Source organism: Hippocampus guttulatus, chromosome 11 (assembly GCF_054856545.1).
Source record: "Hippocampus guttulatus isolate MCC_2025c chromosome 11, RoL_Hgut_1.0, whole genome shotgun sequence".
Classification (NCBI taxonomy): domain Eukaryota; kingdom Metazoa; phylum Chordata; class Actinopteri; order Syngnathiformes; family Syngnathidae; genus Hippocampus; species Hippocampus guttulatus.
Genome location: NC_141271.1, coordinates 8,272,538 through 8,298,587, shown reverse-complemented (window position 1 = coordinate 8,298,587; position 26,050 = coordinate 8,272,538). Strand labels below are relative to the sequence as shown.

Here is a 26,050-nt window from a genome sequence, read left to right as displayed (position 1 = left end):
TCCTTTGATACATCCATCCATCCATTTTCCGAACCGCTTGATCCTCACTCGGGTCGCGGGGGTGCTGGAGCCTATCCCAGCTGTCTTCGGGCAGTAGGCGGGGGACACCCTGAATCGGTTGCTAGCCAATCGCAGGGCACACAGAGACAAACAACTATCCCTGCTCACATTCACACCTAGGGACAATTTTAGAGTGTTCAATCAGCCTGCCACACATGTTTTTGGAATGTGGGAGGAAACCGGAGCACCCGGAGAAAACCCACGCAGGCCCGGGGAGAACATGCAAACTCCACACAGGGAGGCCGGAGCTGGAATTGAACCCGGTACCTCTGCACTGTGAAGTCGACGTGCTAACCACTGGACTACCGGGCCGCCCCCTTTGATACAAATGAAACATTTCAAATGTGGTACTTTTCTGTAAATTATGTTAAAGTCAAGAAAATCAATGCTGCCATAAATATAAATTACAGAGTTGACTTGACTGAAACAGATGAGCAAAATGTACATGTACTGTATACCAAAATAAACCAAAAAACAGGCAGTAACAAAAACAACCCCCTCCCCCAAAAATACAATAAAAATCTCATATGAAATAATGCAATCTTTAATCAACTGTCCTGGCACCTTTTTAAGTAACATTTAAACATTATTAAATGTCATACAGGTGATAAAACCAAAATGAAAGCAAAATAATTTTTAAAAGTTAACGGTAAGGCTGTTGATATCAAAACACAGCCTGATTCTATTTTTTTTTTGTTGTGTTATTATTTTTTTTAATTACTACAGTATTTGTTTAAAAAAATAAATAATAAAATCCTCATGCCATCTCTGATAACATTCCGTGGTGGCATCAAAAATCTAAAAAGAGCAAATACTGTACCAATTTGACTGAGCTGAGGTGTTATGAGATTTGCTAAAGTCTCATGTAACTTCTTGTATAATGACTATTCAACCTCCGAAACAATATACAACATTTGAGGCAGGTGTTTTTAGCCGGTTCCAAAAACCTTACACCTCGTACCACATTTTGGATATTTGACTTCCTCCATCGTCTCTCTAAGCGTTTTTGTGCCTTCTATATTTTCTTCCACATGAAACAAATTCTGGGGGCTGGTCCTGAGTCCATGAAAAGGATCATCTGGAAAAAAGAAAGAAGAGGGAAAAAGTGAAACAAAAAAAATAATAACAGTCTGCTTCTCATTATATTCAGAAACTGGTGAGTGAACATTTCATTTTGGCAGTTTTCCCCTGTAGAACTCTTGGCCAGGACTGCGCCTGAGAGTCACAACTAATGAAAGGCACTTGTAGGGGAAGAGATTGGGCCAGCCTGCTGCTTTTTCTCTCCACCGTTGGTTTTCTCTTCCCCTCCTTTTTTTCTTCTTCTTCCTGCAACTGTCAGAGAAAGGAGAGTGGGAAAATTCCTTCAAGTTACTTCAGCTTCAGGTTAACTGTGCGATTTCAACATGCACACTGAAGTTTGGGTGCAACCCGTGCTAGTGCCTCTGATTCTAATTCTGCTCTCAAGCGTGGAGGACACATTGTTACAGTCTGTGAGGTGAGTTTTGGCATAACTTCATACTGCGCATGCAAAGATATGTTTTGTCATGTTTATATTGGGATGAAGTGAGGTCCCTGAGGGGAAAGAAGGTGCAGAGTTTGCTGACAAAGACAATGCAACATGCAGTGTAGAAATGTTGAAAGGTGTGCAAAGATGCTTTTTGCACTGTTTTAGTTTGTTTTTAAACTTTTCAGTCTTACTTTAAAATGTGGAGCAAGTCTTTGTTTGCAACTCTGTTGTTCTTATGTAAAGCTGCAGAGAACCTTTCCAAAACATCCCACTTCATTTTGAACATATGCATCCATATCAATACATGATTAGATCTGTTGAATTGGATTCTGTGGAGTGAGTTTTGATTTTTTTCCCCATTTATTTAAATGACAACATATTCCTTTATCAACTTATGTTGTATTTTTACATTTAATACTAACAATGACAACAATTTTAGTTGAACACATAGTCATTCTATTTGTTGATTTTTTTGGGGAGAAATAATTTAATATTTTGTTCCAAATGTTTGAGTTAAATGCATGCAATGTACTTAAAAAATAAAATGCAAACAATCATCCCTTCATTCTCTGAACTACTTAATCCTCACAAGGGTCACGGGTATGCTGGAAACTAGCACAGGTGACTTCGGGCAGTAGGCGGGGGACACCCTGAACCGGTTGCCAGCCAATCACAGGGCACACAGAGAAGAACAGCAACCAGTCACACTCATAATCACACCTGAGGACAATTTAAAATGATCAATGTTTTTGAAATATGGGAGGGGACCGGAGTACCCGCAGAAAACCCACACAGGCACGGGGAGAACATGCAAAGTCCACACAGGAAGGGCCGTGGCCCAGAATCGCACTAACAGTCGACCACCGTGTCGCACCATGCTAATCAAAGCTATGTTTTATGTTATTTATCATCTATATTAATGTATGCAATAATTTTGCGTCTGCATACTAGACTATAACTGCAATTAACATTATCTTTGGTGTCATTGTTTGTAAAAATTGTCAATTTTTCATTGGCACCTAATTAGTTATACTTGCCATCTAATGCCACAGATTTTTCATACAATAATGCTCGATTTTGAAAGACACTCTCAGAGAAGTATTACTTTAACAACATGATTGCTATTGGTGCTGTACTTTGGAGTACAGTGATTCCCAAAGTGTGGTATTATCAGTATATGAGTGTCCTGTACTGGTATGCAAAAGAATCACTGAATTAAATGTTCAATCTGTGTATAATATTACAGTGGATGAAACTTTTTTATAATCCAGTACTGTAGATTTGGGTACAGTTCAGTTGTATTTAACTTTTAAGTTCAATGCATTTGTATTCAATCTCTTGTTGATTGAACATTCATTCACGTAATTTTTTTATTTAACTTTTGTGCACAATATATTTTAATTTAATTATTATTTAAGTACAGTTTTCTTACAGTTTTCCTTTTTTACTTTGTCATTTTCAAATGGTACATACTGTTACAGTGCTTACAATAATATTACAGATTCTTTTTTTCCCTATTTATTTTTAGTGTATTTTATTGTTGATTATTATGGTGTCAACCATGAAAATTGAAAGTGTTCCTGTGGTTGATCTCATTAAGATTGCAAAACTGTACCTAATGTTTATTCTCAGCTGAATGAAATGTTTCCAGATTTGAGGGACAATTTCGTAATTTGCATCATCTTGGTGTTTTGTTGTCCATGATGTTGTATTTATTGGTAAACCCACACACACACGTATTAGACGCAGGAAGCAGCAGCAGCTCTCAATTGACAGATTCACTTTGAAAAAACCCAAAACAAAACAAAAAACAGGTATAACAATATGAGTGCTAAAGTGGGTGTGAGTCATTCTTTAATGAAGGTCCTGCACTGCTAAAAACAAAAGTGAAGTGGATGGAGGTGTAGTCTTGGCAACTGAAGGAGAACAAAAGCCTGTTATTTACAATGTTGGATGCATGTGACATCCAAAGGTGAGCTACTTGAAAAGAAAAGCAGATTAATTTATCAGTCAAATGGTATTTTGCCCAGAATCTTAATTCAGCATCTCAACAAGACATTTGGGATAACTGTATTCTTTAATGTAGTGGCAATAGTTTTGGGACTGACCTTTTCAGTCCTTCTAAACCAATGTCTACAAATGCATGCTTGTGGGAGTTTAGTGTAGAACAAATTGAGACCTGTGATCTAAACTTCAGGTCATTGGTAGCTTCGTGGTCCAAACTGCCGACTTGCATGCTCTTAGCAATGGATAGATTTCCATGACTCGAAACCAAGGCCACTTGCTGTATAGTGGCTTTGTACAGCTTACTTCTGCAGGACAATTGACTTCCGTCACATTCTCATTGGCTTTCATGCAAGTGACATGGAGTTCTGTAGATCCCATGTCCTCAACCCTTGGTTATTGCAAGAATAGTGATTCATTTGGCTGACATTTATGTGGCTGGTGAGGGAAAGCTTTGCATGACCCCCAACCCTGCCTTACTGGTTGTGTAGTTATTCATATGGTTGACTTCTGCACCTGGTTTGCGATAATTTCCTATTAACTTAATTCCAGGTAATGGTAGTGTAGTGGTCCACGTGGTTTTTATTATTATTCTGGCTGTTGTTGTGAGGAATTGCATGACCTCAACATCTGGTTGCTGGTATTGTTGTGGTTCACATAACTGACGTATGCAATTAATTAGACTCCCATGACCTTAAACCCGGGCCATTGGCAGTGCAGTGTTTCATACAGCTGACTTGCGATACTGCTGTGGCGTACATTCCCCTGACCGCAATTCTTCATCACTGGCAGTTCAGTAGTTCACATAGGTGACTTGTGCATCTGGTGTAGGATACATCTCAACCCTGTAATACTGGCAGTATACTGGTTCGCATAACTGACTTGTGCAGCTGTAACAGGATACATGCCGCTGACCACTACACATTAGCAGTGTTACTAGCATCCCACTGAGAAGCGAAGTTTTTTTACGGGTGTTTGCAACCGTAGTGAATGTCGATTTGCCATCAGGGATTCGTTGAAGGTCGCAAAGGGTCTCCAGACAGTCACAAACTGTTTGAATGGTGGCAAACAGTTGTTCTTAAGTCCAATGAAATATAAAACATGTTCAAAGTACTGTAAATACATGCAACATATATTGCAAACAGGGTGGCCCAGTGGTCCAGTGGTTACCGTGTCGACCTCACAGGCCAGAGGTACCAGGTTCAATTCCAGCTCCGGCCTCCCTGTGTGGAGTTTGCATGTTCTCCCCGGGCCTGCATGGGTTTTCTCCGGGTGCTCCAGTTTCCTCCCACATTCCAAAAACATGCACGGCACGCTATTTAAACACTCTAAAATTGGCCCGAATTGTGAGTGTGAGCGTGGATGGTTGTTGGTCTCTGTGTGCCCTGCGAATGGCTGGCAAACAGTTCAGGGTGTTCCCTGCCTACTGCCCAAAGACAACTGGGATAGGCTCCAGCACAATCTGTGACCCTTGTGAGGATAAGCGGATCGAAAAATGGATGCATGGATATATTGCAAACAGTTTTTCTTGTTGCAAACAAAGATTGAAATTTTTCAAATGTCGTGGCTACAAGAAAAACTGTTTGCCACCATTAAAACTGTTTGCGAATGCAACCTCGAATGAGCCCTGATGCAAATTCAACATACGCTACCTTCACAAAACTCACAAACCTTCGCGATGTGGTCTTAAGTGGTTTACAAAACTGACTTTTGTGCAAATGGCATTGGATGTACAGTATTCCCATGTACCCTTTTTTTTTGGTGGGGCAGTGCAGTCTTTCACAAAGCTAAATTCCTTTCTTCTCTTGGAAAATTATAAAAGATAACTTTTGGTCTTCTTTGTTGTTTATTAGCCAGGTGGCTGGCGTGTGTCGACTCTCCACTGAGTCTTCCCTGCGTCGCTGCCGGACACCCGATGGCAACATCTGCAGCGGGAGGGGCAAGTGCGACTGCGGTGTGTGCGTGTGCCAGGCGTCAGATCCAGGGAAATTCTTTGGGCCTCGCTGCGAGTGCCATGACTGGGTCTGTGCCACACACAATGAAAAAAATTGTAATGGTGCGTACACAAACATATGCAACACAAGCAAATGATTCACTAAAGTTGTCAAAAAGAGCTAGAACAGTACTTTTTGCAGGGATGAGCAACTGATTTATCAGCATTCTATGAAGAAATCTTTGGATTTACAAAAAAATGATTTTTTTCCCCAATGGATTTTACTGAGTATCAGACAAATGCAGAGTTTCACTATTTGCGGGTGACACATATTTTGTCCATATTTAAACTGGTATTTTTGTCATACATTTGGTTCCGGAAGTGTGTGGTCCTATGTGGCTTCCCGGTAGCGTGAAAAAACAGTCACGCCATCATTTAAGTTGCCCATCCCTGCAGTACTCATTCCAGAACAGTCTGGACTAGCCTGGCCTCTGTTGCTTGACCATGACAACAGGTGCCAATTGATTGGGGTAGGACCTGTGGCAGCCTCTACTGCACACTTTCAGTGTGCATGATTTTGCCAGATTTCACAAGAGTCGAGTCTTAGCCACAGTTTTTGCAGTGATTCAAAATGGCAATCACTTTTGCATTGATGTGGCGATGCTGCAAATTACAGCCCAAAAAATGCACAGAAGCTATCACACAGACAAAATAATAATAATAATAACAATAATAATAACAATAATCATCACCATCATCATCTTCATTTCCAGGTTCAAGCCGGTTCAGAAACAGCTGCTTACGTTCTGCCACCAAGACATAAAAATAAAGTCTATACAATACACATGTACACGTGGTACCGTACATGTTGGGTTTTACAACAATACTTAACCAGAGTTACAATCTCACATGTACCAATGGATGAAATAGATTAGCTGAAATAATTTGTGGTAAAAATATTTTTGAGCACATTGTCAGGTCCATTCACTTCAATAAGAGCAGCATCTTATTCATTGGGTTGCGTAACAATCATTTGACGACCAATCCAAATTGCTGCCACCAGCACCAGTTCGACGTCGTCACATGTGGACTGACATTTTCGAAATTGTCCATTTCCATCGCTTTCGGCTGTGTGGCCCATTGTGCGCTGGGCTTTGGGGAATGGTTCGACTGCCAAATCAGAAAATACATTTCTCTAAGAAATCTGAAATAGTTTTTATTCAGCTAGCTGCTTTTTGGTTCATGTCGATAGCCACAGCACTTTGCAAATAGAGTAGATGATTCTCGCTGTCTAAGAATAGAAAGGAAACAAACATTCAATCATTCCTATCTGATCCGCTTGTCCTCACTTGGTTTGCGCGAGTGCTGGAGCACATCCTAGCTGTCTTTGGACGAGAGGCAGGGTTCACCCTGAACTGAAGACCGGAGCCCAGATTCAAACCCATGACGTCAGCACTGTGGGGTGAGGTGCTAGCCAGTCATCCACCAATCTGCCCTGAATAAAACAATGAAATATTATCTCAATTAAAAAAAATATATCATAAAAACAACAACAACAAAACATAAACTCCACTTTGCAGCAGTGAAAACTTGAAATCATTACTTCACCAGGGCGCTTGGAGCAGGCGAAAAACACTTTGTAAACAAGCATAATATGAAGGGTTACCTATAAGAGTCCAGTGGATGTATATTGCTATATTTATATTCATATTTAGTTGATTCCACTACATAATTATCATTAGCCGCACACATTGCAGTCAAAACTAACATAGCACTGTGCAAAATGTGACGCAAACACAAGCATGCTTTTGTAACCACACGCATTATGTAGTCACTGACTGCCCAGCGGTTCGGCGCAGGCAACGTGAGCTGATTTCCCACTCAGTGACAGCCTGAGTGGTTGTCTGTCTTTCAGTTCTTCGACTGACTGGGGAGCCCAAATCCACTGGGTTCGGCTCATGAGCCTGAATAGAATAAAATAAATGACGTCGAAAATGGTGAATGAACTAATGTGTAGTGTACCGAGTGTTGCTGCCTTTATTTTTTACTAGGCTTCCTGGGACAGTCACTGGGTGAGATGCATGGTATTTTGCTATAGGGGCCTGTATGTTTATTACACTGTATGGGAGTGTAATTACCTGAATCCAGATGTCAGGGTTGAATGGTCCAAAAGGTGCAGTTGCACATGGGGAGCAGGTCTACAGTAATAGAGATGTGAATAGAGGCTCGGGCGGCAGTTGCACGTGATGGCTTTGCGAGTGATTTATTTGGTCAGACAACATGGCTGCTGCGAGAAGCTCATTATGGTTCAGCAGTCTGGAACGATGAGGCCGGACTTTTCGGCCCCCGATAATGGGCTTTCACTCACTGCTGGACTGCTTGGCATCCAAGGAGTGATGGTGTTTCACACCTTGATGTGCGCTCACGCACCAAAACACACTGATATGTAAGGGATCAGGCGATAGCGCAGTGACAGTCTCACAAAGGAGTGCATAGCAGAGGAGCAGAAATATTATCAAAGCATACTGAACGTAACAGATCTAAGTCTTGTCTAAGTTGTTGTTTAGAATTAGTCGGCGATTTCTCCAATTATGTTTGATGCCCTTCACGTTTTTTGAAATTGAATAGCTCCATTATGTGCAAGATTTTCAATGTTTCCGTAATGCAAACTCTCTAAGATGAGTTATTATCCTCAGTATGTTGAGTGAAGTGTAATTTCAAAGGCAGAGCTTTTGTTACTTTCTGCTTTCAGTTTCAACTCCATACTGTCCCGTTTCTTTAAGTGTAAGTGCTCGGGGGTGTTTTTTGTTGTTCTATAAAAGTAGAGATGGAGGACGTATTATACGGACAAATACTGTATGGCATTCATTCAGATGCAGAAATATCCATGTTCCACATTTAAGGATGATTTGAGAGAATAAATACCAGTGTCAGGCATTCGGAAGGTTACGGACAGATTCGGACCCCACAAATGTATACTCAGGAAAGTTGATCTAACAAAAGAAACAGTTATTTCCAAAAAAAAACAAAAAAAACAGGCACAACAGACACTGACAGAATGTGATCATGACAACTAAGGGCTCTTTGGCATTTTAGTCCTAGGGGGGAAAAAAAATCACATGATGTAGGCATAATCCTCTAACATGTTTTTTCATTTTATTTAATTCATTTAAGTGTATGCGTGTGTGTGTGTGAGAGAGAGAATCTGTTTTTCTTGAATGGGAACTCCCCCTTGGGGAATGTTTCTTTTCACCCTCAGTCAGATTAATGGTGTGCTTTCATTTTATCGGAGATCAAAAAGACGAATACGCTAATGACAACAAGAGGCATAGAAATTGTACAGATGGGTTTGCACATATGCTAAACAGTGTGAACAGTTTGTTCCCTGAAAAAATGTCATAAATTCTATTATGACATAATTTACTCATAGTGGGAGAGCAGACATATCCAACTATAAACAATTTGGCTTTAATTTTACACAATTAAGGGGTTTGGATCAAGGGCGTGCATAGGTAGACCCTGAGAATCCAAAATGGTGGCATCCACAGCCCCCCCCCCCCCCCCCAACAAAAATGTTTAAGGTCATGGCTGTCAAAGATAGTGTTTTTATGCGCATGCTGAAGGGTCACTGAGTTGGGAAAAGTTATGATCATTTTATGATGTGACAGCTGGCCCTGTTTTTACATAAGTAAACTATTTTGTACAAAATTCTACCAAATTCTCATGATAACAAGCACAGCAACTTAATGATGGCCTTGACCAACATCTGCTCACCAAATGTGCAAACATGTCTTGTGATATTCTTTCCATTGTTTTTCCCCTCCTCCCTTTCTTCATCTTCACATCTCTTTAGAATTTGAGCAGTTATTTTTTTTTTCAAATCAGTTGTATGGAAATTGCTTACAAATTCGTGATGATAACTTCAAAATAAAAAAGCGCAACTGGAGCTATTTCACATCTTTTTGGAAGAGCTAGTGCTGTTCAGGCTCAACGTGGCACAGCCTTTAAAAAAACACCTCCCCCTCCCTTCTTCTCACTGAATAGCCACGTGAAGTCTTTTCCACTCCAAGCTGAGCAGAGTAATTTCCTCTAGTGTGTGTGTGTGTGTATATACATATATAGTTGTCAAGCTTCTGCAGAGCTTGCTGATGAGCTGATCATTTGAATCTGATTTGTTGGGGGGGGACATCTAAAACATGCAGGATAAGGGCCCTCGAAGAGCTCTACTTGTCTTCAAACATGTATAATGTATGTAGAAACAAATCCCTGAATTAATTTTACAGGGTCTATAATTAAGATTCGGCAAGGCACTTTTTTTCCTTGGCCCATGACCCAATCGTCAAACGTTTCACAAAAAACAGTCTGTATTTAAGTGTCATCCTAACTCACAGCAATCAAAACATAACCTCGAGCCTCATACTTGGGTGAGGTACAGTGGTGCGACTGAAGATGAGCCAAACGGATCTCCGATCCAGAACAATGCTCATTCTTGCAACCTCTGTTCTTTTTCTGGCTGCAGCCCCCCCCGAGATTCCAGGCCTTACTGCCAAGAGCGAGCGAGGATAAAACCCAAGGGGCATTGTGTCAGCAGCAGTACACATCAAACACCTCCAAATGCAGTACAAGAATTACATAACTGATGTTGGGTTTTGCAATTAGATGCCAGACGTGAAATAATTTGCCACCATCACTTTCGGGTTAATTTCTCAAAGTGCGGTCCACGGTCCATGGGTGGTCATCTAGAAACCCCAGGTAGTCTGCAACTTGGAGCACATTTCAACCACTGAAACTTTACATGAGAAGACGATTGTGCATTTAGGCCACGGGAACCATAAAACAACAGTAACAATACCCATAAGGCTAATTTATCAGGGTCAAAAGACCCTGCCAAGAAGGTTTGGGGTAGTACAAAAGAGATCAAGCAACCGACATTTTCAGTCATGCCGAGCCCGCCGCGACTGAAACTATCGAGCTGTATTTCGCCTGAGCACCTTAGAATTCCTGCAGCTAAAATGTTGCAGCCAGACATACACAGCACTAGGAGACCACACTGCAAATGTCCATGGACCTCTGGAAAGTACCAGCCCAGTACTAGCTGGCCTTCGAAAGTAAAATGCATTTCAAAAATAGTTCCTGTTGACCTAAACATACAATGGCCCTCCAATAGTTCTTTGTCCTGGGGTAAAGGTCCTCCTGTAGTCCCTGAACTCGGCAAAAGTAACCAAATATGGAGCAAATCTTACTTTTGATAAGTAGTACTACAATATCCATTGGGTACTGTTGAAGTGCTTGTCAGGTCTATTGCTTTCCGTTATTTGGAGGTGGAACATTATTTGTTGTTTTATTTCAAAGACATATTTTCTATTCATATGTTTTTACTTGAGACACTGTAAGCGAGCCATTTGCAGTGCTGTGACTCACTTAATGATTCCAGTGTGGGCTGTTGGGAGGAAAAACGCCACTCAAGTCTTGACAGTCCACGGTGTGCCACTAACACTTTCTGCTGCTGAGACAAGTGCCAGAACATCCTGTCTGTTTTGAAACATAATAAGTCAAAAGGAGAGTGCTTCTTTTATAGGTTGGCACTCACAAATATGGGTGTCTGCTAGTCTTTTTTTTTTTTTTTTAGTCCCCCGTCAACATGAGACTTCCTCACTCACCCACAAGGATAGGAGAAAAGTGATAATTAGTCACTGAAATGTGTGACTGAGTAAATTAAGTGGATATGCAATAGCTACAGTTCAGTATTCTGCAAAATGACTGGACCACCAATTTCACAGCAGTTATTTTTGACATCGGAGGACAGAAACAGCTTAACAGTTAGTTTTAAAGGTGTTTTGCAAAAGCTCAAGAAGAGATATTAAGTTTTGGTGAGGTATGGAACAGTCTTCTGACAAGGAAGGGTTCCCAGCAATTGTTATGTTAGTTACGGGGAATGAAAAAAATGTCCAGTGCTTTGTGAGCTATACTCAATCGATACTATATTTTCGGCATGATAAGGCGCACCATCAATGAATGGCCTATTTTAAAACTGTTTTCACATATAGGGTGCGCCGATTTATAAGGCGCATAGAATAGTGGCTGAAGTTGCATTATGCATCCACTAGATAGAGTTATGTTAAAAGGTTTACAATATAATACAATATAGCTTTATTTATATAGGGCCTTCACAACCGCTGCACCTGTAACAAAGCGCTCTACAGAACATATAAAATACTACATCCAAGAAATCAGAATATTGATCCATATGATGCTCCCTTAGGGTGTAGCATGAGGCACGATGCGAAGTCCATAAAAATACAGGGTTCATTCCTTGGCATAAATACAAATGGCAAAACAATAAATGAAAGACAAAAGTTTTGAAGACAATTTATTCAACAAAAGGGCACACAAACCTCGTGGCACATTGACAAGGGGCTAAATATCCTTAGATGTCTTACTTGACTCCTTCTTCCTTCGTTTAGTCAGTAGTTAACCAAGCTTTTGAGATTATTTTGGTTTCATAATGGCTGTGCAGAGCTCACAAAGTAGTTGTCTGTTCGAGTGTGTTGGCGAATGCACTTGTCAATTAGTGTTGGGCAGAACCCTCTTAGGTTACAATTGGTTCCTGCTAATAATCACCACTAGATGGGATAGGAACACCAACAGGGAAAGAACTCAATGGGGAATATAAAGAGACTATCACACCATATCATATATAAGGCGCATCGGATTATAAGGCGCACTGTCGGCTTTTGAGAAAATGGAATGCTTTTAGGTGCACCTTATAGTGCAGAAAATACATTATTTTAGTGTGAATACCAATAACTGCGTGAATATGTACAGGACTGTTTGTGAATATTCGTCATCATCTATTTTAATGAATTCTAACTGCATTAGAGGAATTCAATGTTCACACTGCTCTTTATAATATAAACTATATGATAGTGTTGCATGTATTACATTTCCATTGTTCAGCCTTTACAGAGGTCTGGCACAGGGCTGAGTGCCATTCTTGTAAAGTTGTTTTTTGTCATTAAGTTAGATTGTATGAGTCACTGACTCATATCTCCTTGGCACCTGTGGCCCCAATTGGTTGTAACTAGGGATTGTGCAGAACCTGATTGGCTGACTAACTATCTGTGTCTGTGTGTGTGCGTGTTGTAGCGTGGGAAGCGACATCCCAAAGACAGAGTGAATTACTGGGAACGATAAAGTGTGAACAAGACACGACGTTTCCACACATAAACTTCCAAAGGAGATTAAGTGGTTGCCATACTCCCATTTATGGCAGACTACTGGTTGAGGCCAGACAAATACATGCAGGAGGGTGGACGTCACTTTCAAATCTCACACATTAAGTATGGCACTTTGTTTTTTTTCTAATTCGGCTTCTTGGCTCACATGCCAGTTGACCCTGTCAAGGCACGATTTGCGTCCCCTTAACGAAAAGGTAACCTGGGTAGGAAGACTCAAAAAGTCAAGAAAGGACAGAAGGCATTGACAGAATACAACCACTTCCAAAACAGGACACCAAGTTTTGTAAAATGAGGATTATTGAGCACACTATTTTTTCAGTCGAGTCATTCTATTAATTTTAGCATTTCAATGTTTACCCATTTAAAAGTCCAGGGCGAGAGCCAGCTTTGAGGTTAGGCAAAACTACTGGTCTAAGATTTAGATCAAACAATTACTCACGCTCAACGTGTGTTAGCGATTACATGCGCAAATGCAAATTCTCTTGTTGACAGTGAAATGCTTTCGTGCTCTACTTTCATTTGTCAGATTCTCAAAGGTGTACGAAGTGATAATGAGGATAGATGGCTGACAGGACTGCGAATGACTGATGGACAGCCCTTGAGAAGGACACCGAATTTACATGATGAATGAATCCGGAGGATGATTGTGACATACAGGGTCCCTCGTCGCCAAATGCAAACCGAGCAACATTTATACTGCACTGACTGGTCGGCCTCAGGAGATTCCGTCTGCAGGGTCCAACATTAAGCCTTTTTTGGGTGGTGGCCACATGAGCCATGTTGTGGTTGCCCTGGCAGAAGTGGCACCATACCTGTATATTCATGATATAAGTTTCAATCATCAATTGCATATTTGGCATCTTTATATTGCATTATTTAAGTCTTTCATAAAATAATACTTCTGTGTAGTTACTTTTTGAGTATTAAGTTGTTTTTAGCAGTGTGAAAACTAACTGAATAGTTAACATTTGACATCCCAAAAAACAAGATTTGCAAAATTGATTCATGGAGGTTCAAGTGTATCTGTGGATGAAATAGTGAAACGCGTAGTCTCAGTGGCCACCATCAGTGAACGTGGGGTGGCCGGTCACAGTCATGCAGTGGCCCAGGGCCATCGGGACCTTTGATGTCAGACCCTGAACTGTTTTCCTTTTTTTCTATATGGCACAGGGTATTTGATCATGACTTGAGTCACAAAAAGAAGTATTCCTCCAATAAAAGTGGAGAAAATTGAGGATTTTTTTTGGGGGGGGGTGTTAAAAGGCTACTTTTTGGTTAATGGAGAATGACAGTGGGGCATTAGGAATAGATGACTGGAAGCACTATCCGCACTCTTGGGTGGAGGCATTTGTTGATTGGCACTCAAGCTCTGAAAAGAAATTCCACTCACTTTGTAGACTGATGCTTTCAAGATGGTTTACCTGTTAACAGGCTACTTTCTGCCTCCTGGAGAATGACTTAAGATATTGGGAAATGATGAACGGGACTCATTTGCAGTCTGGCTTTGGGGTTGGTCATGACTCGAGGGGCAGAAAGAAAATATGTTTAATGAAAATGGAATGATTGAACAATGAGGCACACGTTTTAGTATTAATATTGGATTGTATGTCTGTCAATCTATCTGCGTTCTGGATCATGATGAATGATGGATGGGATCATTTCCATACTGGGGTGGGGAGAAGAGTCCCGTTGTGACTAAACCATATCATCGGAAAGAGATAAGGAGTTTCTCTCATCATCTAGTCATTGTCTGTACTGCTTGTTCACATTTGGGTCACCGGTGAGCTTGAGCTGATCTCATATGAGATGGGCCAGATGCAGGGTACACCCAAGACTGGTTCACCTCATCGCAATGAATTCCTCTAATAAAAGTGAAAAGCAGCCTTTGTCAGTGAGTAGGCTTTTTGTTGTTTTGCAAAGTACAACATAGGATGTTGAGAACGGACAGTTTTGAACAGTTCTTTTTATAGACGATCCCCCCCCCCCCCCCCCCAACACCCTCATCCCAAACTATTGTAGAGTTTCATTCTTGCAATATGTCCATTTGATAATTATCAGACTATTTACTGCTTGATGTCGAACGATGCTAGGAATGGACACATGCCTGTACAATTTTCATTCTTAGCCAGAAGGAACGGCTCCATTGTGATTTGAAAGAATTTTCCTTCACAAACGTGAAATAATCATGGTGTGATCTTCATGAGTTGGCTTGTCTGTTATTAGGCTATTTCTTGGTTCACGAAAAGCGATTTTCCGATGTACAGTAAGTAGGACAGACTAAGCTATTTGCATTCTGTGGCGGGCGGACTGGTTCCATCATGACTAGAATGGCAAATAGAGAGAAAACATTCCTCTTGAAAAAGTGAAAACAATTGTGCTGCACCAATTGTGTTTGTTTTTCCATATGATAGTTATCAGGCTTCTTTCTTCTTCATGGAGAATGACATTCAGAATGTACAGAGATGATGGCACCACCTGCATTTCTAGGGTGGTGGGGAGCAGATCTATGGTGACTCGTACAGCAAAAATAATTAATTTGTTTCTCTGAAAAGCTCATGCAGCAGTTTGTTTGTGTGTTAGTACAGTAGGACATTTTCTTGTTCGTCAACAACAATGTAGAAAACAAAGAATAGACACACTGAATGCGACCAAAGGTTTCGTTGTGACTTGAGCGCCAAAGCAACAAAAACAATCCTCGATCAAAACTGAAATCTCAATTAAGTAATAGTAAAGCAATAAAAACCAAAACAAAAAAACTCAATGTTGCAGTATTGATTAGTGTGTCATCTGTTCAATAGCAGTCTACTTCCTGGTTCACGGAGACTGACATAAAATGTCAGAGTTAATAATATTTACATGCTAATAATGTGCTACAGAAGGAAACACATTGACAGCCTCCCACAAATCCACAATAACACCCCCTACCCACCATGTATCCTGGGCTTTGCGTGCCATTTTTAACCACAAAATTTCAGCGTTAATAAACAGCATGCAGTGTCTGGTGTTTCCCTTCAGATCACGGCTACTGCGACTGCGGGAAGTGTGAGTGTGACGACGGCTGGTTTGGAGAGGCCTGCCAATTTCAAGAGGAGTGTAACCTTTCTGGAAAAAAGAGCAGGGAGAAGTGCAGAAACCCACAGGGGGTGGTATGCTCCAACAGAGGTACACTGTTGCATTAAGGCGTCAATTATTCATCCATGTATAATATTAAGCTAGAATGTTGAGGAGTTAATCATTGATCAGCAATTAATTGCTGTGTTTATCTCCAAATGACTCAGCAGATAAATATTTATTACAGTGTTAATGCAATATTCATTCTCCTTTTTAATTATTTTTTAAAATTACATTTTTATTGTTATGATTATTGATTTTTTTGTTTGTTGTTGTTTTTTTTTTTTTTTAACGAACCTCCTGGTAACAATTTAGTAGGATTAAAAACAAAAGATGCCCCAATGCCCTAATTTGTGGAAATTGACGATGACAACATTTGGGATTTTTTTTAATGATTATAATGAATGTCAAGAAAATAATAAGATACATTATTATTTGGGGGAAAATGTAGTAATTTGGGAAAATTATTTGGACTAGTATATCCTCCAAGTTTGCGTTGGTGAATCAAGTCAAATTGAGCATTAAAAAAAGCAATTTTCAATGTATGGAAAAAATATAGCCGTTATGGTCGCAATTGTGTGTTGTAAAAAATATAGTGCACCTGCTAATTTATTGTGCATATACATTCAAATGGCGGTTTGTATTTTCTCCCTTCCCTCCTTCTGTGAAATTAACTTAAATTTAAACGAATATTTTTGGCGAAAGGGACTTGCCACTGCGGTAGCTGCATGTGCAACAATGAGGACCACAAAGGCCTGGTGACGGGACCCTTCTGCGAGTGTGATGACAGCGAGTGTCTGGACGAGGAGACTGGTGAAGTGTGTGGAGGTACAGTGTGTGCCAAAGCTTACAATCTGGACAAATATTGTAACGTTCATACCATTGCAGTATAACACTAAAGTTGTTATTTAAAGATCAAAAGTCAAGATCATCTGAAGTGTCTTTAAAAATATTGACATTTTGTAGTTGAGTGAACAGCCCACAATCGGATTGACCTCAGGTTGTTGCATGTTGCACTGTGCTTCCAGGCCACGGCCAGTGTTACTGTGGAAACTGTTACTGTGCTGCTGGTTGGCATGGAGACAAATGTGAATTCCAATGTGACATCAGCCCATGGGAAAGCAAACGCAGATGCTCATCTCCAGACGGCAAAATCTGCAGCAACCGAGGTCTGTTCATCCACTTTGAAGGCACAGGGAAACAACGGGAATTGGGATGTTTCGAAAAAAAAGAAAAGAAATATCTTAAACGAAACTGTTACTGTATTTACGGTAACAAATAGCAATTAATTAATAATATAATGAAATAATGTTTGCACTCATCTTGAAATGAGCATGTCATTTTTATGTCGAAAAAAAAAACAAAAATGCTATTTACGATTGAACCAAAAGGTCAGAGAAATGGGTCTCGCTGTCACGCAAACTAAGGATCTATCCGAAAACTATCCATCCATCCAGTTTCTGACCTGCTTATCCTCACAAGGGAGTGGACCTTATCCCAGCTGTCATCGGGCAGGAGGTGAGGGGCACCCTGAACTGGTTGCCAGACAATCGCAGGACATATTTAGATGAACAGCCAGCTGTGCTCACACTCACACCGAGGGACAATTTAGAGTGTTCCATTAACCTGCTACGCATGTTTTTTGGACTGTGGGCGGAAACCGCAGTACCCAGAGAAAACCCACGCAGAAAATACAAACTTCACACAGGAAGGCACCTCTGTACTGTGAGGCCAGCGTGCTAACCAGTCATCCACCACGCCGCCCCATCTGAAAACTAATGAATGCAAAAATGAAAAACTAACCACAAGCTAATGTGTCACAATAACAAAGGGGGCATGAATTGTTAAACAAGAGAGACTGGCTGAAGGCCGAGAGCAGACAAGCTCACTGCTCTCAGATGCAGGACCACCGACGCACTCCGACAGAGGCTCTTAACTGCCGGCGGTTAGGTCTCGGATGATCGTACAATTAAATGCATGTTAATAAAAGAACAAAAACTAACAAGTCTGCTTTTGAAAAGTACATTAGAAGCAGCTGTTTGTTAATTCAGGAATGACGTTCGACATGGCTCTCACGGTGACTTCAATATGACATTAAACAGACACCAGATCCGAAAAATATGGAAGATCCTGACCGTTGAAGGCCATCTAAGTGACTATTTAAATTTTGTGATGAAGCCTAAAATTAACATGTAGTCAGCGCAAAGATGACAGAACAGGAGTGATGTGGTTGAATCTCTGGGATCCAGACAAAGGACTCGCGGCGGTGTTCTGAACTAATTGAAGATGAAGATCCATTGCTGCAGGTGAAGAGAGAATTGCATCAAGTGGAATAATAATGCAACCATACACTAAAAAGAACATGGAGTTTCTTGAAAGACCACAAAAGCTCTTTTGGTGAGAATTCTATGATTCCAGCAGAACTTTTTTTAAATTTGGGTTGTCTCTTTTTACAATTAGTCATGGAGCTCTGCGATAGGATGTCTTTGCAGATTTCCCATTTTCGCTTAATTTAACAAGTGACAACACTGACTGTGTTCACGGAAGAGAATGTTGCCGCAGAGACAAAGGACAAAGGTCGGATAGAATTTACCAGAGCAAAGAACAATGATATGAACATTTAGATTTGAGATTCACGTTTGAATTTTCCATATTTGCTTGAAGCTCTTTGTATAAAATGGATGAAAAGGAAAACGGAAACAGTCAGGTTTGTAGGGTTGCACAGATCTAGAACAGAACTGAACTTGCATTTATTTGCAGGGAAGATGGGGAATTGGGGAAGTATTTAAAAAAAATATAAATGTTTCCGGGCGGCCCGGTAGTCCAGTGGTTAGCACGTCGGCTTCACAGTGCAGAGGTACCGGGTTCGATTCCAGCTCCGGCCTCCCTGTGTGGAGTTTACATGTTCTCCCCGGGCCTGCGTGGGTTTTCTCCGGGTGCTCCGGTTTCCTCCCACATTCCAAAAACATGCATGTCAGGCTGATTGGACGCTCTAAAATTGTCCCTAGGTGTGAGTGTGGGCGTGGATGGTTGTTCGTCTCTGTGTGCCCTGCGATTGGCTGGCAACTGATTCAGGGTGTCCCCCGCCTACTGCCCGGAGATGGCTGGGATAGGCTCCAGCACCCCCCGCGACCCTAGTGAGGATCAAGCGGTTCGGAAAATGGATGGATGGATGGATAAATGTTTCCATGGAAATTTACTTTTTTTTCCCCTCTTGACTTGAAAGGCGCATATACAAAGTTTCAACGAATCAACAGCTCGTAACCAAAAAAAAGGATGTTGGGTACATCAGTCAAGTAACCACTTGTTTGAAATCTTTGTTGTTTTAGGTAGAAGAATGCAAAAATGTATCCTATATCGAAGTGTAAACTGCTGGTTTAGTCTTGTTTATTCCTACAAATTTGCAGGGAAACTTTCCTATTTTGAAGATTCCGCCCCCAAAAGATTTGCAAGACTAACAGCACAGTATACACTGATGTATTGGGGATGATAGGGGTCAGGATAGTTATTTGGGAAGGGTCATGCAGAAGATTGGCGAGTCCTCACGGAGGATCTTGGGAAGGTGAGGTGCGGAAAGTGAGGATAAATGCTGAGGGGGGGGGGGGGGGGGGGGGGGATAATGGGGTTTGTCAAGGAGGTCATCAGGGAAGCAAGATGCGGGTTATTCAAAGGAGGATGCGGGTAAATCTTGTGGAGGGTAGGAGGGTATTTGGGAAGCATAGGGGCTCAATTGGGAGTACACATCTACAAGGATGAATGGATATCAAACGCAATTACACTTGAGAACAATATTTCTTCACATAGCGGCCGACAATGTAATTGACTCCTGACTCTCGTTTATTGCCATATGTGTCATCCATTTCAACAAGTAAACGGTAGACTCAAAATAGAGCTTTCCTTGATTTCACTTCAGAGCGTAAAGAATAATACTGGTGGCGTTACGCATGTCAAATGATTTATGTGTGTCTGTAGACTTGAGAGATGGGGCATTTGTGGAGCCAATGTTTACCATGTCATTTAAAATTAGAGAGCTGCTGAGCATTTCAATGTGACTTGAAACTAGTGTGCGTGTTGGGAACGGTTTATTTCTCTGACTTCTGTGCAGGAACTTCGATGCCGGAAGCCTGCTTTGTATACAGTAAAAAAAAAAGATGTACGATTCATCAAGAAACACACATAAAATAATTGCCATACAGGTTATTTGCAGTAATAAGCATTAAGTAAATATATTGTACACACTAGATTCCATATCATAGAAGTGTGTGTGTGTGTATGTATATATATATGTATACAGTATATATATAATTTTTTGGGACCGTTTTAAATATCTTTGTACTCCACAGTAACCTTCACCCCACCTGCATGAAAAGCTTGACTGACAGGAGACAGAGTAGCTCCTCCATCGCCTGGCTAATAATACCGTAACTGGCATGCTGTCAAACCGCAAGCAGCTGGGTGGCGGCGCTTGGGGCTAAATGCATGCATTAATACACAGAGAGATTCACAACCATCTCTATAGGAGGACTGTGGGTTTGTGGTGCAGAGAAAAATAACAATTATGATCGGATTTAATGCTCAGACTCTGTGGTGGAAATAGAGGTGTGGATGGTGCAGTAGTTGGCTTTTGCCCATGTCATGAAGGTAAATGACTATGATGACTCCATACATCATTGTCGTGATGAGATGGAGGACGTAGGGTTGGAGTGGGGGTGTTCAATCCTAACCAAATGGGCTGATACACACCAAAGGGCTCGCCAGCCGACATGTTTCCCCCGGCCTCGCTCATGCTCTGGCAAGCAATCATCATTTCTGGATGCTGCTGATCCGACGTGATTCAACCACATACAGTACAATTAATGACAACAGTATATACGCACCGTTAAAAGGGGGACCAGAGGTGGTACTCACACTCCGTACTTTGATGTTTTAAGAATGTATTTATTAAATCACTCCATAAGTTCTCCAACTCTCAATCAATAAAACCATGCTTAACTATTTACATCTTTTTTATGTCATGTCATCATCTGCAGATTGAAAAAGAAACAAGGCTATTTGAACAATGTCAGTCATATTAAATATAGATATCCGTTTTTCAATGCGGGGAGTAAAAGCAAAAGGTCGTTGGAAAAAGAAATACTCGAGTGAGGTGCAGTTGCGTAAAAAAAAAAAAAATCGACTTACTGATAAATACAGTGGCAATGTTGTGCTTCATAACGTACCATCTCTAAGAACAAAAAGAATAATTTGCTTAGGGTCAGGGTTGGGTGACCCACCCAAGATCATTTGAGTTGATCCTCCATGCAATTGTAAAAAACAAATGAAACCTCATTGGAACTGTAATTAAATACATGTCTCATGTGTGTGTCTTAGGCACCTGTGTGTGTGGGGAGTGCAGCTGTTATGATGTGGATCCATCTGGCGACTGGGGCGATATTCATGGCAACACCTGCGAGTGTGACGAGAGGAACTGCCATGCCACCTACGACCGATACACCGATGACTTCTGCTCTGGTGAATATTGGGCTGATTTTTAAAAAGAAAATTGAATTACACCTGCACAATAATTATCCAATTTTGCCCCTTCAGTGTAGGCAAACAAGGAAAAATATGCTTGGAATATGAATTAAGCACAAAATCAATGTGTCAATCACATTTTGCCACTTGCTCTCGAATGAAAATTATATCACAGTTGTTCAGGGATCAGGTCATGACCAATCATGGCTTGGTTTATGAACGTTACATGAGCAAACAGAGGAAAACGGTGATTGGTCGTTACCTGAGTGTAGAGGAGTCATGGCTCAACTCTGAGTCCTTCCCGAATTACTGAGTTTCTCACTCTAGTTCTAAGAGAGGGCCCGGACACCCTGCAGAGGGAACTCATTTTGTCTGCTTGTATCCGAGATGCTGTTCTTTCCGTCACCCACAGCTGAAGATCAGGGTAGGAACGTGGGTACCACAAGTAAATAGAGAACTTTGCCTTTCAGCTGAGCTCCTTCTTCAGCATCACAGATTAGCTGTCGCGACACGGTGGTGGTGGAGGACCCCAAAAAAGCAAGCAGGAGGGAGGAGCAGGGTGAACTTGACAAACTGTATTAACAAAACACTGAGAAAACTAAATCCAGAACAAACTAAGTCCTGAAAACAATAAAAATCCAAAGTAACAAACAAAAGCCCATGGCAGACACAAAAATAAGCAATACAAACAAAAATCCATGGCAGTAAGGTACAAACACTAACCAACAAAAGCAGTGACAGAAACAGTGACAGAAACAATGACCCGACACTGAATGGTTGGGCCGGGAGTCCTTTTAACAGAGAACCTACTAATGACATGATGACCAACAGGTGTGCCGCTGTCGGAGGAGCCGTACAGAGCCACCTGTTGGTCCCAAACAGATCAACCATGACACTAGCACAGAATCTGCAACACAGCGGACGCTCCACTGTTTCACCTGTCGATCTCCTGCTCCATCTTGCCCTCAGTCATGAATATATGGACTTGAATTCCTCCACTTAGGGCATGATCTCATTCACCAAATATACTTCACCCGTTTCTGATTGCGGACCATGGTCTCAGATTTGAAGGTGCTTTCATCCGAACCGTTTCACACTCAGCTCCATTGATCATCGCAGTTTGAAGAAGGTAACAAAAACACATAATCTGCAAAAAGCAGAGATGTAATACTGAGGCCACCAAACTGGACCCGCTCAACGCCTTGGCTGTGCCTAGAAATTCATTACATTCATAAAGGTTATGAACAGAATAGGTGACAAAAGGGCAGCAGTGGTGGAGTCCAACCATCATTAGAAATTAATTCAACTGACTGTCGGCAATGGAGAACAAACTCTGACATCAGTGGTAAGGGGACGAAATTGCCTGTACTGTATCTGGGAGTTTGGTACCTCAGAAGCATGCCACACAAAACTCCCCAAGGGACATGATCGAACGCCTTCTCCAGGTTCACAAAAGAAAGGTAGACTGCCTGTGCAAACTCCAATGCACCCACAAGGACCCTGCCATTGGTGTTGAGCTGGTCCACTGTGCCCGGGCTATGACAAAACTGGTCCTCCTGAGATTTGACCTCTCGATGTACTCTCCTCTCCTGCACCCCCAGAATAGACCTTACCAGGGAGACTGAGAAGTGTGACCTATCTGTAGTTGGAACACACCCTCTGGTTTCCTTTCTGCAAAACAGGGAACTACCACCCTGGTCTGCCAATCCAGAGGCACTGTCCCCGATGTCCATGCAATGTTCTAGATGTGTGTCAACTAGTCTAGCCCCACAACATCCAGAACCTTTTTAAAATCCGAGGGGATTTTATCCACCCTGGGGGCCTTGACAAACAGGAGCTTTATAACCACCTCAGTGACCTCAACCTCAGGGATAGAAAAGCCCGCCTCAGAGTCCCCAGACTCAATTTCCTCAAGGGAAAGTGCATCGGTGGAATTGAGGTTTTCAAAGTATTTTCCCCACAAATTCACAATGTTCTGAGTTGAGGTCAAAAGCACCCCACCTCCACTATGCAGAGTGGATAGTGAGGTGGACTGCTTCCTTCTCCTGTGCTGCTGGATGACGGACAAAAATATCCTCAAAGTCAGCCAGCGGTTGTTTTCCATGGCCTCGCCAAAGTCCTCCCACAACCGAATTTTTGCCCCAGCGACGGCCAAACCTGCGTTAAGCTTGTCCAGCCAAAATCTGTCAGCTGCATCTAGAGGTCCACAGGCCAAAAAGGCTCAATTGACCCCTTCTTCAACTTGATGTATCCCTTACCGCCGGTGTCCACCAAGTAAGTTTGTGGCTTTCCGTCACAACATGCACTGACCAACTTATGGCCACAACTCTGATTGGCTGCCTCAACAATAGAAGCACGGAACATGGTCCACTCTTGCTCATTGTCTCTCCCCACCCCGGGATGTGGGTAAAGTTCTGCTAGAGATGGGAGTTGAAACTCTTGCTGATAGGGTATTTTGTCAGAGGTGCCTAGCAAACTCTCATGTTTGGATGTACATTTGGATCTGCCAGGTTGGACCAGAATATTCCGCTGGGTGCAGGTCCGGCCACCAGGCGCTTACCTGCGAGCCCTACCTCCAATCCTGGCTCCAAGAGGGGTCCCAATGACCCTCATCCGGGCAAGGGAAATCATGGATGAATGTTTTTAATCATCATCAGGGGCCTCTGAGCCCTGATTTGTCTGGTCCTTCATCTAGGACCTGTTGCCATAGGTGACCCTGCAAGGAGCATACAGCCTCAGAGAATTTAGCTCATAGGATCATTTGGACACACAAAATCCTCCACCATGGTTAGGTGACAGCTCACGGGGGACTTTTGTTGATTTTGCTTTATTTTTGTTTTTTATATTCAGAACAATCGTCATGGCAGTTGTGACTGAAAGCTTTGTTGTTTGAAAATTATGAATAAATGCTGCTAGCTTGGGTGTTTGATGCAGCATCCCTCCCTTCCTCCAGGTCATGGTCAGTGTCACTGTGGCAGGTGTGACTGCAAGGAAGGCTGGGCCGGAAAGAAGTGTGAGCATCCGCTCTCCTGCTCCATTTCTCTGGAGAGCAGCCTGAAGAAGTGCCGGGGAACGTCCAGACTGCCCTGCTTTGGACGAGGTACACCCGCTTCCTTCCCTCTTGCACTCCTGTTGCTATGGTAACCCCTTGCACTGAGCTCTCACCTCCCTTTTGTAAAAGTGGGTCATTTCTAGTGCCTCTTTTGAATAGATCCAAACATGACAAAGCATATTAAAATAATACCTTTTGGCAGTGTCAATCAAACAGGGCATTACAAGCTGAGTTTTTTAAAAATATTTCTTTTAATTGAATGTTTTCAATTAAAGGGGTCATCAACATTGTGCCTTTTCAAAACTGAACCAGGTTTGACAAAACCACAACCCGGAAATCGAGACGTTCTGACTATGGGGATTCATTTCTAAATATAAACAGTCCCTTCCTAAATTTGAAAAGAAGCTTCTTTTCATGTCTCCCTGACCCCACCGGTGTCAAAGTCAAGGCCCAGGGGCCTTATCAGGCCTGCCACACCATTTTATGTGGCCTGCGAAAGCAAATCAAGCATGGCAACTTCCATGATACTTGCTAAAATATGCATGAAAAATTCAAATTCTCATGTGTAATAAATAAGAGAGACATTGTAAGTATTTTCTTGTTGCCAAACACCCCATTACAGTAACTCCAACAACAGTTGAATAAACTGTTATTCTTGACTTCATTTTATTTCAGTCATAATGGCGATCCAAGGGAAATGGTAACTAAAATATGGCCCGCGACGAAAATGGGTCTGACACCCCTGCCTGACCCGATGGCTTGTACCACACACTGAATGTGAAAAGTTAAGCGAACTGAATCTGTGTGGAAAAGATTCAAGTTTACATTTGTAAAACTGAATGTCAAAATATACAGACTTGAATTTTCAATGAGAAATTAAAATTCAAATTGTACAATTCAAATTCAGTTTTTCAATGCACTTATTCAGGTTTAGGGACAAATTCGAATATGAATTATTTAGATTCACTTTCTTGTGGCACCTATTAAAGCCCATTGTGGTGGCCCTGTATGTAATATGGTAATACTGTGTCCTAGATTTAAACAGATTTATGAATTAAGGGTTACGTTTAGCACAAGGTGCAGTTTCTTCTTCAGTGTCATAGCTATAAATTACAATGCATGATAAAATATGCATTGCACAAGGTTTTATAGGTCAAACTTAAAAAAAAATCTGATGTGCAAGAAAAAAGCCACTTTTTAAATCAGTGTTAAAAATACAATGTACATTTAGGGACATATAAAACCATCACTGATTAAAATGTGCTATTGACCAATGTTATGAGTAATATAATTAAAGTAAGTACGAACTAATTTGTTATTTCAGGATGTTTACCAAATGGGTGGCTCTTCGTATATTAATCAGAAATAACTCTCATTTTCAAAAATGTTCATGACATTTGCTTTAGAGTGTATCTATAATAGAATAGGAGCATTTGCTATAGCAGCGACAAAGTTAGAGTGTACTCATGGTGGCTCGATTTCTGTGATTTCTGATGTGTTATTCACCCCTTTTGGACAGCAGAAGCCAGTTTCCTTGCAACGCCGAAAACCACTGAAGGCAGACCTACAATTGGATACGGGTGGCACTGGAAAGTCACTCGAATGCAGCAGATGCGCAGCTCGCTCATTCT

At 41.5% G+C, this 26,050-nt stretch overlaps 1 protein-coding gene across 2 annotated transcripts in view; it reads left to right on the top strand.

The window, feature by feature from the left end:
* Nucleotides 1-1,278: 1,278 nt before the first annotated feature.
* The window catches only part of itgbl1 (integrin, beta-like 1), a 36,340-nt gene continuing 11,568 nt past the window's right edge, over nt 1,279-26,050 (top strand). The window contains exons 1-7 of one of the 2 annotated variants that reach the window (XM_086124202.1): nt 1,279-1,555; nt 5,425-5,627; nt 15,758-15,904; nt 16,559-16,681; nt 16,882-17,022; nt 21,224-21,364; nt 24,321-24,467. In XM_086124202.1, coding sequence (XP_085980328.1) covers nt 1,464-1,555; nt 5,425-5,627; nt 15,758-15,904; nt 16,559-16,681; nt 16,882-17,022; nt 21,224-21,364; nt 24,321-24,467 — 994 coding nt within the window. In that variant the 5' untranslated portion in view covers nt 1,279-1,463. The remainder of the gene's footprint in view (nt 1,556-5,424; nt 5,628-15,757; nt 15,905-16,558; nt 16,682-16,881; nt 17,023-21,223; nt 21,365-24,320; nt 24,468-26,050) is intronic. The other variant, XM_086124201.1, reaches the window with a different exon arrangement.